The sequence below is a fragment of the Danio rerio genome, chromosome 11, assembly GCF_052040795.2.
Source record: "Danio rerio strain M-AB ecotype USA chromosome 11, GRCz13ab, whole genome shotgun sequence".
NCBI lineage: Eukaryota > Metazoa > Chordata > Actinopteri > Cypriniformes > Danionidae > Danio > Danio rerio.
Window position 1 is genome coordinate 32886659 of NC_141031.1, and position 15392 is coordinate 32902050.

At 35.9% G+C, this 15392-nt stretch overlaps 1 protein-coding gene across 11 annotated transcripts in view; it reads right to left on the reverse strand.

Annotated features, from left to right (window-relative positions):
• The window catches only part of scml2 (Scm polycomb group protein like 2), a 52072-nt gene that overhangs the window by 2339 nt on the left and 34341 nt on the right, over nt 1-15392 (reverse strand). For 5 of the 11 annotated variants that reach the window (XM_087273899.1, XM_087273898.1, XM_087273901.1 and 2 more), the window contains 6 exons: nt 14822-14933; nt 14141-14344; nt 10331-10507; nt 7958-8083; nt 4504-4728; nt 216-379 (listed from right to left, as the gene is read on the reverse strand). In XM_087273899.1, the coding sequence (XP_087130025.1) occupies nt 216-379; nt 4504-4728; nt 7958-8083; nt 10331-10507; nt 14141-14344; nt 14822-14933 (1008 nt within the window). Of the gene's footprint in view, nt 1-215; nt 380-4494; nt 4729-7957; nt 8084-10330; nt 10508-11600; nt 13401-13459; nt 14345-14821; nt 14934-15392 lie in introns of those variants that run through there. The other 6 variants (XM_087273896.1, XM_087273895.1, XM_087273897.2 and 3 more) reach the window with 2 other exon arrangements.

Here is a 15392-nt window from a genome sequence, read left to right on the forward strand (position 1 = left end):
CTTTTTGCAGCACTGTATGACAGAATTTTGCGTGCTCAAACTCTAGTGTGACCAAGGCATTACTTATGCTTAGAGTAATATTTACAACAGATTCTTTTACTCTACCTGCACTACATTTTTGGGGAAGTAATGGTACTTTTACTTGAGTGATAATTGAATGCTTCTAAATCTATGCGCATTTACAAAATAAAAACAAAACAAGAAAATCATCTCACATGTTTCCTAAAGAGCTCTGCATGTGGACCCAGTGCTTGTGGATCGGCATCTCGCACAAATTGCATCACTTCCTCTATACTCCAGGATGATGGACTCTTATTGGATGTTTTAGATGGATCCTTCTCTGTTGCTTGATGGTCAGGACCAGTTGTTGAGCTTGCAGCTGGAAAACACAACACCATTTAAGAAAACGTGGCAAAAATATAATGTTTGAGAAAATCTAAATAGAGTTGAAGTCGGAATTTTTTTTCACCTAATTTCTGTTTAACGGAAAGAAGATTTTTTCAACATTTTTAAACATAAGAGTTTTTATAAGTCATTTGTAATAACATATTTATTTTATCTTTGCCATGATGATAGTAAATAATATTTTACTATGATTCTAGTATTCAGTTTAGAGTGCAATATAAAGGCTTAACTCGGTTAATTCATTCATTCATTCGTTTTCTTTTCGGCTTAGTCCCTTTATTAAAATGGGGTCGCCACAGCGGAATGAACCGCCAACACCAGCACGTTTTTAAGCAGCGGATGCCCTTCCAGCCGCACCCCATCTCTGGGAAACATCTACACACACTCATTCACACACACTCATACACTACGGACAATTTAGCCTACCCAATTCACCTGTACCTGTACCAGTCTTCGGACTGTGGGGGAAACCGGAGCACCCGGAGGAAAACCCACGCGAACGCAGGGAGAACATGCAAACTCCACACAGAAACGCCATCTGACCCAGCCGAGGCTTGAACCAGTGACCTTCTTGCTGTGAGGCGACAGCACTACCTACTGCGTCGCCAACTAGGTTAATTAGGTTACTTATAGGTAATTAGGCAAGTTATTGTATTAAGACGGTTTGTTCTGCAGGCGGCTAATATTGACCTTAAAATGGTAAAAAAAAAAAATGCTTTTATTCTAGCTAAAATAAAACTATTAAAACTTCTTCCAAAAGAAAAATTATTATGGGAAATACTGTAAACAATTCCTAGCCCTGTTAAACATAATTTGGGAAATATTTGAAAAAAAAAAATAGTTTACAAGAGGGCTAATAATTTTGACAAGTATTTGTAGTATTGCTCATAGCTCGAATTTATTAGGTCTGATTAATCACACAATCACATTTCATTTTGTAAAGCGTCATCTTTTATGGGTGTGAATATGTAACATCAAAAACCGTAATAGACTGATATGCCAAAAAACAACTTAGATTTATTTTCACATTTGGATTTATTTGGAAAACTCCCACTAGAGGGCACTGTGATGCATAAACAGTGACAAAATGCAGGTCTGTTCAAAAACAGCATTGTAATGCGCTTTTCTTGTAATTGCTGTAGTATCTAATATGTATACTGTGCACAGATAAGAGAAAAAAACAAGGATGACAATACATTTGTTGTCACTTTATTTAATTAGACAAAATCTGAACAAAAAACTAGGAAAAACAGCAGTTTGTTTTATTAATTGTAATAATTAAGCACTACCTGCTTACATTGGGCAGAAATGCTAAAATAATATTCTAATAGCACACAATGATTACAGCATAATCCCTCATGCCTAGGGCCAGACAGAATCTGCAGACATTTTTTTGCTGTTTCTGCACCGAATTTTGTAAAAAAAATAAATAAATAAATAAAAAATAATAATATGCGGTTTTATGTGGAATGATTTTTTCGTAACTAAAAACTTGACATATGAAATAAAAAAGAATAGCTTTTTAACTTTTATTTAATGTTTACAATGAAAATCCAATTACATCCACTTATTTGGTAAATCTACTAAATTACTTTACAAACTGTATTGTAAATAAACCATAAGAACACTTTTTATCACTATATATTATATTAGTCAATGTTATTACTGAAACTAACTTACAAACCAAATAAATATAAATCTACACACATTTACACAAGTACATATATAGACTATAATCCACATCTGTGGATTTCTGTGAGCCTACTAAAAGGCAGATATAGATTAATATTATTATTATTACATTCAAATCTCTGAAAACTGTTGTGAATTCTTTATTGAATAATACTGTATTAAAGCATTAAGTGTTTTAGAATAACAAAGTGATTATTTTCATGTCCATCCTCTTCTCTGTCTGCCTCAACCGATGTAAATAATTTGGAAATACTGTACATGTGCTCTCTTGAATAGGAATGCTGGTCTAAGGTCAGTCTCTTGATCTATGTCTCTTAAGAAAGGGAAATAAGACTGAACCCCAAGCGTCACTCTCATTCTGAGATGCTATTTAAATAAATACGGGCCCCTGAGCCGCTAACAGGCTTTAATCCATATCAAAGCCTATTGTGTCACTTGACATTTGATTAGAGAAAATACATCTGCTCCTCACACAGGCACTCTGTGCGGAACTGATATGGGTTTTTATCCCATGATAGAAATAGATCTAAGTCTCTGAACAGCAGCGGTGATCGCGTAAGCCAAGCTGCCAGACTGAAAGCATTCTGACAATAAATCTGTTCTGCTTTTAGGACTCAAACACCACAGCAATGCCAAAACCGGCACAAAATAAATTGATTTGCAAAAATTTTATTAATTCAAATGTAGGTTATCAACTTTTGGAGAACAAGTAAAACTACTCAAAAAGCATTTGCAAAAAAAAGAAAGTAGTAACATATTCTGTAATAGAAATATATTATATTAAATACATTAAAATGAATGAATTGTGGAAAGACTGAAAATAACTTAAGTAATAAAAAGTGAGTATTACATGTAATAAATTATTTAAAAATGTAATGCTCAAGCTCATTAGTAGATCAGCACAATATTACTTTACAGCCACATAAAATAATGATCTGTTCTGCATTATTTACTTCTATTTAATACACGTTTGTGTATGTAAAGTTGAAGCCAGAATTATTAGCCCCCCTGTTTATTTTATTTCCTTTATTTTTCAATTTCTGTTTAACCGAGAGAAGATTTTTTTCAACACATTTCTCAACATAATAGTTTTAATAACTCATTTCTAATCACTGATTTATTTTATTTTTGCAATGATGACAGTAAATAATAATTTACTAGATACTTTTCTAGACACTTCTATGCAGCTAAAAGTGACATTCAAAGGCTTAACTAGGTTAATTAGGTTAACTAGGCAGATTAGGTTTTGTTCTGTAGACAATCAAAGAAATATATAGCTTAAAGGGGCTAATAATTTTGACCTTAAAATGGTTTTTAAAAAGTAAAAATCTTCTTTTATTCTAGCCAAAATAAATAAGACTTTCTCCAGAAGAAAAAAATATTATCAGACATACTGTGAAAAATTCCTTGCTTTGTTAAACATTATTTGGGAAATATTTGAAAAAGAAAAGAAAATTCAAAGGGGGGCTAATAATCTGACTTCGGACTTTATGTACATGATTATTAAATGTTTTAAAATAAGCTTATCCTGCTCAGCAAGACTGCATTTATTTAATCAAAAATACAGCACAAATTGTGAAATGTCATTGCACTATAAAATAAATGTTCAAAAGTAGTTCATAATTTAATTTAATCATTTATTCCAGTGATTTTAAAGATGATTTTTTACAGCTTCATTACACCAGTCTTCAGAGTCACATGAACCTTCAGAAATCACTCTAATATTAATTATTATTATTATTATTATTAATACTACTACTACTAATAATAATAATGATGATGATGATAATAATAATAATTGTTTTCCCAGAGATGGATTGCAGATGGAATCCGCTGTGTAAAAACGTGCTGGATAAATTGGTGGTTCATTCCGCTGTGGCAACCTCGGATTAATAAAGGGACTAAGCCGAAAAGAAAATGAATGAATGAATGATAATAGTAATACAAGCAATAATGACTGGAGTAATAATTTTATTTGAAACTACATACAATAAGAATGCAGTTGCTTAAAATTGTAATAAATATTAATATATTATATTAATATATATTATATCAATATTAATAAATAAAAAACATTTTTACATTTACTAAAAGCCACCTTGATGAACAGAATAATTTTCCAAAAAAAAATTACCCTAAAATTTTAACCGGTAGTGTACATAATAGAAGATCAAATATAGGTAGGCATTGTTATTATGGGGGTCACGAGCTGAAAAGTTTGGGAACCCCTGTGTTAAGCAGTACAGAAAAATGAGTCTTCTATTATGAATGAAAGTCATTACAAAGTGTTGCCTATAAATCAGTTTATACTTGGTCCATTTAAAACGAATGTAAACAAGTCTGTGTATTTCCAAACACATTAAACACATGTGAAGGTGTTGAACAAAGCGATCTTACATAGCCTACCTTCCACTCGTCTGTGTGTGCGCGGCTCTGCGGGGTTAGAAGAGAGTCCGCGCAGCAGTGGAGGGTGGGAGGGGTAGTGTGGGCTGCTGCCGGTCGGGGTGTGAAACTCAGATGTGCTGCGGTGCGCAGGGGGTCGAGGGGCCACCGATTTGGAGGCCGAGTCCATTGACTCTTCTAAGAACTGCTGCTCTGTGGAGGCACCGTTTTCAGCATGGGCGATGGTTTCTGTCATAAATAACAGTCAAGTGGAATGTCTTAATTAGACAAGCAAATTATCTAATATACAGCCACGGGGAAAGTGAAGAGACTTATAATTGTGTGTTTGAGGAAAAAAAAGCTTTTTTGTTTGAATATATACTGCTGTTGATAATTCATTCAAAAAAATAATAATAATAAATAAATAGTAAAAAAGGCTGCCATGTTTTCAAACATGTGTAAATTTTGATATTAAAATTCCAAAAATTCATATATGCAAATTTTTGATAACAGGATTAAGAAGCATCAAGAAATCAATATTTAGTCAAATAACCTGATTATCCTGCCCAACAGAAAACACACTAAGACTGTGTCCACGCTAATACTTTTTCATTTAAAAATACAGATTTTTCTCTCCGTTTTGGCCTTCTGTCCACAAGATTACATTTTCGAAAAAAAAAAAATGTATCTTTTTGAAAACTAAAAAGTCCAAAGTGGATCAATTTTAAAACACTGTTTTCGTGTTGCAGTGTTGACTGTGAAAACAGAGGCTTTTGAAAACAAGGTAACACTTTATTTTGATGCTCCATTTGAGTATAAGGGCCTACTCACACTATGCTATCCGAACCGTGCCCAGGCTTGTTTCCCGGATCGTTTGAGAAGTGTGAGTGCGCTGAATCGGGCTCTGGCACAGTTCACTTGGCCGACCCTGGCCCGGTTGTAAGAGGTGGGCCTGAGTGCGGTTCACTTGGGCTTTGGCACAGTACGTTTGTAGTGTGAGTGCAAAACGCGCCAAAGCCCGCAACTGAAAGCGAGATGTAACTTTAAGGGACTGTTTCATATGGATTTATTAATCATTCTTACTGTTCAGCGAACGCAAACTGCCGTAGCTTAATAAAGACACAAACTCCTCACTGCACGACAGCTGCACGCCTTCAGCAAACCTCCTCATTCCTGCAGCACGAGAGCTTTATGATTGTTTATGAGCGCCAAAAGTGGCAGATCTGTTCGGCGAAATATCTGACTGCGTGTTACTGCATCCCTAAAGACTGTTTGGCGAAATATCTGACTGCTTGTCACTGCAAATCAAACGACTGAAACGATATAACTAGAGCAATCTCCACTGTGCTGCTGAGTGACAGCGCTTCTCACTGAACAGCGCAGCAGTGATGACGTAAGCGTGCCCAGGCCCGATTGTGGTGTGAGTGCGGGCCGTCGGGGGAGACGGGAGAGGGGACAAACGTGCATTGGCCAGGTTCGAGGCAACTGTACCTAGTGTGAGTACGGCCTTAGTAGACTGTCTGCTTAATATCTGTTGATACTGCTCCCTCAGCAGACATTTAACTAACTATAAGAAACTTTGCAAGTACATGTCAACTTACCCTAATCCTAACCCCAACCTAACAGCCTGCTTATAATCTAATGAGAATTAGTTGGCATGTAGATGCAATGTAACTTAAATTCAACCTACGGACCATCAAAATAAAGTGTGACCGAAAACAATGACGCATTTTAGTCTTGATGCCGTATTGTGACCATTTCAGCTAACATGGTGGACAGCATTGTAAAGCAGATGTTTTGAATCCTGACCATTTTAACAGCTTTATTAAAGATTAATGTAAGCCTGTACATGTTCCCTATTGCCTCTCCCTATTGTTTACTGGGAGCTGTTGTTCAGTGGCCACACCAGACGACAGACTGCATGTGCAGTTCTGAACGAAAGCACTTCAGTCATTTTAGTGTGGATGACAGAAAGAATTCAAAAGTAAAGTATATGGACATTCAGAGTTTTCAGACGAAAAACACTGTTTTCAAATTTCAGATTAGGGTAGACTTGGCCTAAATGACAATGCTTTTACTGAAAAGAAAGGAAGAAAATTTGGAAGAATTATTGCCAGACCTTTATAGAATAAAATGCATGTTACTCAAACCCATACATCAGGGCTGCACAATATATAGTTTCAGCATTAATATCACAATGTGCACATTGGCAATAGTTACATCGCAAGATATGCAATGTTGAGTCTGAAATATAGTTGACCAGGAGCTATGTATTTAATTGCTGTATTTATATGGAATTGATTTATGAAATAATAATAATAATAATGTTTTTCTTACCTAGATATTTTGTCTTGTTTCTAGTCCAAATATCTACATTTCCAAGCAAAACTATTTTTTACTTTAATAGCAGATAGTTGCACTTGTTTCACTTGTTTTAGGGAAAAATTCCTAATTTTATATTATTTCTTCTGAAGTTAAAAACAAATATTTTTACTTGATCTAAAGAACGTTTTGATATTTGAACCAGAAACAAGATCAAGCCAAGTAAGAAAAGCATTTTTTGCATTGGGATTATTCAGTTTCTGTACCTGAATACTGTTCTTCCTCAAATCTCATAGAAGGTTTTACTTTCACAGTGGAGACTGCAAGTCTACACACCTACAGTATTCAGCTATAACATAAACACACACTAAAGTAAATGAATATATACATATGATGAAACAAGCAGTAACACGTCCTTTATAACTGTCCTTTAATACAAGTGAAAACACTAGACAATTTTCTAAAGCTGCTAACTCACATCTTAAACATTACACATCTGCAATTTACTGCAATCATCTTCATCTATAGAACATTTAATGAGCGCTGAACATATACCAACACCCACGCCTGGCAAATTATAGTCACACAGCATTAAAAATAGCCCAAATTGTCAGGTTATTCTCACCTATAAAAATCTGACTTAATTAGTTACAAGGTGGGAGATTTAATTAGGAGCCTGTCTGCATTATTCAATTCTATTATATGTGTCGCTAATAAGATAATTAAGAGACGTGGAAAACCCATTGACTTTAAAGGGATAGTTCACCCAATAATAAAATGAACATTTACTCTTCATTAACTCACTTTCAAGTGGCTTTTCTTTTGAGCACAAAAGATATTTTGTAGAATGCCGGAAACCTGAGCCACTGACATATACAGTAGGGGACAAAATACTGTGGAATCAATAGCTACTGGTTTCAAACATTCTTCAGAATTTTTTTTTTTTGTTTGTTTAAAAGAAGAAACTCAAACAGGTTTGGTGAGAATGTCATCATAAAACGTTCTTTTTTGATGAATTATTCCTTTCAGTTGAGCCAATCTGAACCAGACTACCTACTTTTGTGGCAAAAGCACTCAATCAGTCATATGATATGATATGATATGATATGATATGATATGATATGATATGATAGAATAACAGCAGAGCGGATCGTACCATCTGAGGGCAGAGCTTCTGTTCTCTGTAGTTTGGGTGACAGGGCAGTGCTGTAGGCCGACGAGTCTCTGTTGAAGCGCCTCGTACCTCGTGCTACAGACAGAGCTTCCGACGTCTCCTCTTTCACTGCAATGTAAGAAAAAGCAGATTCGCATACGCTCTGGATGACCACAGGATTTAGTACCTACTGAATCATATTGACAGGAACAGAAGTAAACTGATTCAGATGTTCGTTCAAACTAAAGCGTCAGAAAATGTGCAGTCAGAATTCTACAGTTTTGCTGCCTTAAAGGGCTCCACATACTGTTAAAATAAAAATATAATGTTCTATTGTTTATTTGCTGGATCAAATGTGTGAGCTTTTCAGTGACTTTTCCATATGCAGCCAGTGTTGGTTACCTATTGACCTTATTATTCAATGCGGAAGTGTGCCTGTTTTCACGATTGTTTTAGAACTTCCCATTCAATTACCTATTGTAGAAATGTCTAAGAATAATAAATAGCAGACGGTCAAACTACTTGCTCTACAAATTCATTTATCAGGTAGATTAAACATGCTTAAAAAACGATGAACAGAAAGTCAGAAATTCATGTAAATAGATGGTATGTATGAAATATTGGGTCATTGCTTTGAAATGTTTTGTGTTTTGGTACATATAATGTTTATTCTTAAAGTGTTACATTTCTTAATTAAGCTAAAAGGTCATGTTTGGCTCAGATTTAAAGAATTATTGTCTGTGGCCTATTGTCTATGCGGCATTAAGCGTTATATTTAGTGCATTTAAGCGTTGAAATTTGAGTTGTGTGGGGTCAAGTAACTTATTGAGTAACGGAGTTACTTTTCAGACACAATAATTAATTCATTCACTCATTTTCCTTCGGCTTAGTCCCCTTATTCATCAGGGGTCACCACAGCGCAATGAACCGCCAACTTATCCAGCATATGTTTTACACAGCGGATGTCCTTCCAGCTGAAACCCAGTACTTTGAAACACCGATAAACACTCATTCACACATACACTACCGCCTATTTAGCTTATTCAATTCACTAATAGCGCATGTCTTTAAACTGTGGGGGAAACTAGAGCACCCGGAGGAAACCCACGCCAACACGGGGAGAACATGTAAACTGGGACTCTAACCAGTGACCTTCATGCTGTAAGGCGACAGTGCTAACCACTGACCCACAGTGCCTCCCACAGTAATTAAAAATGTAATTTAATTACAATTTTAATGATGTAATTAGTAATTAATTAATTGTTTGAATTAACTTACCCAACACTGCAGGCAACATTTACTATTATAGAACTATAAATGACGATACTACCTTTAAAAACTACAATGGGACCACCGGTATTTGAAGCCATAGTATCACAGTACTACCATAGTACCGGTAAACCATGCAGCCCTACTTCTAAAACCACACAAGCTAAGGCTGCATGAGTATTGGTTATTTGATAAAGATTTATTGTAGTTTCCCAGGCAGAAGATTTTTGGAAGAGGTTTCAGCAGTCACTTTACTGGTATTTGTGATATTAAAGGGTTAGTTCACTGAAAATTCAGTTATTACTTACTCACCTTCATGTCGTTCTAGCCCCCTGCAAAACATATTGAGATATTTTAGATAAAATCCCAGAGCTCTCTGGCCCTCCATAGACGGCCTTAATCCAGAGACCTTCAACGTCCAGAAAAGGAACCAAAACATTTCATGTCACTTCAGTGGTTCTGTAATCATAAGAAGCCCCCAAAAAACTATAATAATGACTTTGTTGACTTAAGTCTTCTCTTCAGCACCAGGTCAGGGTGTGCCTTTACTATGGGAAGTATGACCTATTAGTGCAGCTATTATTGCTATTAGTGCAGCTCAACATGCAAGTGTTGTATGGCCCTTTTTTTTTGTACAATTTTTATGGCACACATAAGTGTTATTGGAGCTTTGTATAATTGCAGTTGAACCACTGTGGTCACATGGGATGTTTTGACAATGTTTTTGGTTCCTTTTCTGATCTCTTTCTATAGAGCTCCAGAGAGCTCTTGGATTTCATCTGAAATACCTTAATTTGTGTTCCGATGAGGAGCGAAAGTCTCGGGGGATTGAAATGACATGAGGATGAGTAATTAATAACAGAATTTTCATTTCTGGGTGAATTTACCCTTTAACATTTGCCAGTTTTGTTTCTAGATTTTCACTTTGTTAGTAGATCATCTGATCATCAATGGCTTTGCTTGTTCAGGTCCTAATTTTTGCAGCTCTTGCTAGATTACATTAGTCATTGTGAAAATTAATTACTGCGTATCTCTGTAGGCTTTCCACTGGTGCTCATGCATGACAGGAATTTGCTCTGTTTAGAAAACCTTAGAAGTAAAACACACCTGATTTGCTCCTTTCGTATGGTGTGTGTGTGCTGGAGGTCAGTGGGCTGAACGGCTGGCTGCTGAACAGGTTATCACACTGCAGGTGGTGGCACAGAGTTTCTAGAAAGCGCAGAACAAATGATGCGCTGGAGGCAGTGGGCAGCTTGACATAGTGTATTCCTCCTTCAGAGCGAACTGTGTGAAAGGAGATGGCATATTAAAAATATAGAAAATCAACAAGCCCAGTATACAAAATATGTGTACAGTGCGCATGATGTGAATTTCTATGTGCACAGTTGAACCCACAGGTTTGCAAAGTATGCAAAAACAGGCACTCGACAAATTGCCAATGGAAAAATACTGAAGTATATTGAATAAAGCCCATGTATAGTACATTAAAGAAGGTTTACCCCCAAACATTTTAATTTACTCACCATTTACTCACCCTCAAGTGACTTCAAACCCTAATAAGTTTTTTTCTGTTAAATACAAAAGAAGATATTTTGAAAAATGTTAGAAACCAGAAATCATTGTCTTCCATAATAGGAAAAAATGGTTAGCCAATAAAAATGGTTAGCCAATAGCCAATGGTTACCGGTTTCCAACATTCTTCTTTCAGCTTTCTTTTGGGTTCAACAGAAAAAGAAGCTCAGACATGTTTGTGACAAATAAAGGGTGAGTAAATGATGACAGAATTAAAATTTTTGAGTGAAGTATGCCTTTAAGTAAAAATATTTAGTCTAGCTTTATATTAAATTAACATATATCCTGAACATTTCTTACTGACTTTATTTATTAACTCCAATTAATCATCTAAATTAGCTACAGCACGGACAATAAGTAATGAACACATCACCATTTCTTTCATAAAACACACTTCTAAAGGTGCTGCAGACTTGAAATGTTCACCAGATGTTGGTAAGAAATTATGTTGGTAAAGAAATCCAAATATGCTAAGATAACAAATCTAAATTAAATTTACAATTGAAATTTACAAATTGTGTGTGATAAAATGAAATGATGCAGGAAAAAAGTATTGAACACATGAAGAAAGGGAGGTGTAGAAGGGCAGTGAAAGCCCAGACAGCAGCTGAAACCTCTCAGTATTATTCAGCAACCCTCTGCCCTTCAGCATTGTAGATTAATATTAGCTGCATCAGTCCAACATCTACATTACCAGGATGATGAAGATAAAACCATCTGTGAGTGGACATTTCAGCTGGACAATGATCCAAAACGCAGCCAAGGAAACTCTCAAATACTTTCGGAGGAAGAAAATCAAGCTGTATTTGTTTTATTTTTATGTTTTTATTGTTTGAGTTTTTACCAAAATCTGGTTCAATTCCATTTTGACAGTTCCTTTAAAAATATTATTCCCAGGAAAAAACATAACATGTTCAATACCTACTTTTCTATCACAAAAAAAGAAAAAAAATCATAAAATTTTGCAAGAATATCTCATGTTTTCCTCTGTGGCGGTTCAGTCATATATTTTTAGCTTTGTGCAGATTTTGCACTATACAACTATTTTAATGCAGTTTGTATGCTGGAGAGATTGATCAAATTAAAATAATTTAATTAAATCATGCAATTGGAGCAAAAACTGCCCCGTTCCAACTTCTGGCTGGCAGATTCGTGCATCTCCAATAATGATGAATGATAAAAAAAGAGCATAAGTGCATAATCTCAACGCTCCTAATGCTTATTTTTTTTTCTTCGTAGCATTTTTAAATTGTTGGCGAGGGGGTTGATTTGGCTAAATGGGTGGTGATTAAGGGGCCATGGCATCGCAGCAGATGGTCCCAGAGTCATGGCGTGGCCCCCACCCCCTGCAAACACTCAAATATAGACACGCACACACATACACGCATCTCCCCTGGGACACTCCAATTAAATGATCCAAACCAGGTTACACACAGATGCCAGCCCTTATTACTCGCAGTCTGACGACATCAGCTGTGCACACACACACACACACACACACACACACACACACACACACACACACACACACACACACACAAACAGACTCATGCTGCATTTTAAACAAACACACACCCTTATCTTTTCAGGTCAAATACACACCCATATCTTCATTTCTTCTTTTATTGTAAAGCACATGCATGTTGACAGCCTTAAAATAACACACAACTACAGTAATTCAAACAGAGATTAAGCCTTATATTCAGGTTTTGGATGACTGGGGCACTTCTGACTCCCCGGGGCAAAAATAAATCTTTCCACTTTGTTAAAACATGCATCCCATTCTGCTCTTCAAGTAGGCTTCAGTTATGTATAAAGTGTATGGATTTAGGTTTATCATAAGTTCATCATAAGACTTTTTTGGAGGGAAAGGGGGGGTGACTAAATTAAGTAAACAATTAACTTAAGGTTATTTATCAATAAATAATTAATAAATACTATTATATTTTTTATCATTTGTGGTCAGGTCTAGAATTCAGCCATTTTCAGTCAAATACTGGGGATAATAACTCAACAAAGGGGACCAACTATGCAAAAATCACTTTTATAAGGGGTTTAAACAAGTGTGGGCCAACAGTCTGTGAATATATCCAGCTTCTAATGACATTCTCCCTTTGTACATGACATCATAGTAGAAAAGCCCCGCCCATTGGTGACAATCTCACCCTTATTAGCGTAGAACGTTAGTCTTGTTTTTGAATCTGAATGCTGACCCACAGGCATTTGTAGCTCCGCCCTTCGTTTGAAAAGAGCGCAATCTCATTTGAATTTAGAGCGACAGTCACCAAAAAGGCGCAATTAGGATCAAAGCCTAACCGCAGCTTCACATGGGGCTTTAGCGTCAGCGCTTGACAGAGTGTCTGAAGTTGGGGCTGACGTGGTCATCATAGCAGCGTCAGCCAATGAAATTAGTTCGCAATCAACTACTGTGTGAGCTGATGTATTTGCAAAAAGGAATCTAATTGGCTGACGTGTCCGTTGGCACTTGAAAAGAAATCCCCAACTTCAGCAGCGAGCAACTCCACTGTAACAGCACCAACAGATCCACAATGCTGTTCGGCAATGGCTGACATCACCCATTTAAAGTTAATGAAAAGCATTGGTGCTGATGCCCCGTGTGAATAGGGTGTAAAAGGGACAATTTCAAAGAGTTATAAATAGGGCTGGGTGAAATGGAAAAAATGCAATCTCTATAATTATTTCTATATTGAATGATAACAATATAAATTTTGATATAAGTTGGTAATGCTTCCACTTTTAAAAGAGTATCACGAACTATGACTGAAGGCGAATACTGCTGGCGGAAAAGTGAACTGCTGGCGGGAAAGTGAAAAAGCGTGCTAAACAATACTGGGTGATGCAGCATGACCTATTTTCGACCAATAATTTTTTAGTGACCAAAAATGTGGTTTATTTACAATTATAGATTCCTGTTGTTGCGTATTTCTACTGTGTGATTTGCTCTTAGGAACAATATCGAGTAAAAATGTCCAGAGCTTATCATCGTTATCAACATAAATTTTATTGCGATTTGATATGATGTTGTTTTTTGGCCCAGCTCTAGTTATAAAACATTATTTGTGGAGTATTTTGAGTTCACCTTTACATAAACACTCTTGGGATTTCAAAGACTTATTTTAGATCCTGTAGAAAGGGGAATAATAGATCCCCTTTAATAAGGCATCAAAAAGTTTCAAGTTATTATTATAAAGCATAAATTATTATGAAGCATTTGTTAAAACTAGAATTACACTCAAACCAATTTTGTCTTTCAAAAGTATTTTTCCTCACCGACAGACAGGCCTTTTTTAAATCAAAGACTCACTGAAAGAGATTTAAACTGACCTCTGATGATTTCCCCACCATCAGACTGAGACTGCAGGAAGCTGAAGAGAGCTTTGGGCTGAAACGCACAGTCCACGCAGGCCTGAACCGCATGCTGGAGAACCGTGTTCACGGGGCCCGGCCCAAAATGATCCGGCAGCTGTAACAACAGCTTACGGTCCAGGTGTGGCCCAGAGTTACCATGTTTATTCACATAGACACAAACTAGAAGAGATGACCGCAAATATAAAGCACAATTCAAAACCAGCAAATAATTAAGACTGTATAGCTGCATTTGGTAAAAAAGTAAAGATCACCCTCTTTATTATAAATGAAATTATATAACATTTTTGCCTATATACAAATATTAAACGCAAAATCAAACAAGAATTTAGAATTAATCTAAAAATAAAACACATTTCAATTGGCAGCAAATCTTTTAAACATTACCCACTTCAGAACAAAACTCAATATAAATATAAGTGACTATATACTTTGCACTCACACTACCAAAGATATATACACTATATCAGAATGGTTTTGTATGATGTGATTTTGCTGTACAGTGTGGATAAAGATTGTTTTTCTGAAATGCAGGATACACTAATATGGATAATGAGTGTTTTGATTATAAAAACAGCATTTTAAAATGAAAACACACTCGTATAAATGCATAGCATAGTGAAAAGCATAGAACCCTACCTGTAGACACAACGCCCGAGTCTCTTGTTGTCTGCAGGCTAGACAGCCTCCCGTCTGACACGGATGAGGACAATATGGGGCTTGAAAGTGAATGAGGAACCTTTGGTTTCCTCTGTAAATGTGAAAGACAAAGAGCAAGGGATAAAACATCAATACACACTCTCACAAAACAAACCCACCTTCTGACCCTCAAAACAATGGCAGAGACTACAAAAGCCTTATCTGGATTGAGACAGACCCTTGCTTGAAATGAGGTGAAGCCAGTGTGTTTAATGTACCGTTCATGAGGAAAGATTATAGGAGATGTGTTAATGTTTAATTTGGATAATCACTCATGACATACGACCCACCCTCAAATCAAACAAAAGATGTGTAATGATCAGTTAAATGGGGCTTTTCCTTTATTTTATCCCCTTCTTTATGCTATTAAAACCCATTTTGTTGGCTACCAATGATGGATTCAATAAAAACAGCAAGAAATAAAGTATGAAATCAGGAAAATAAACTAAATCATGTTTTCAATAACACGTGTGTACATTAATTACTTATTTTAGTATTATTTATATACAAC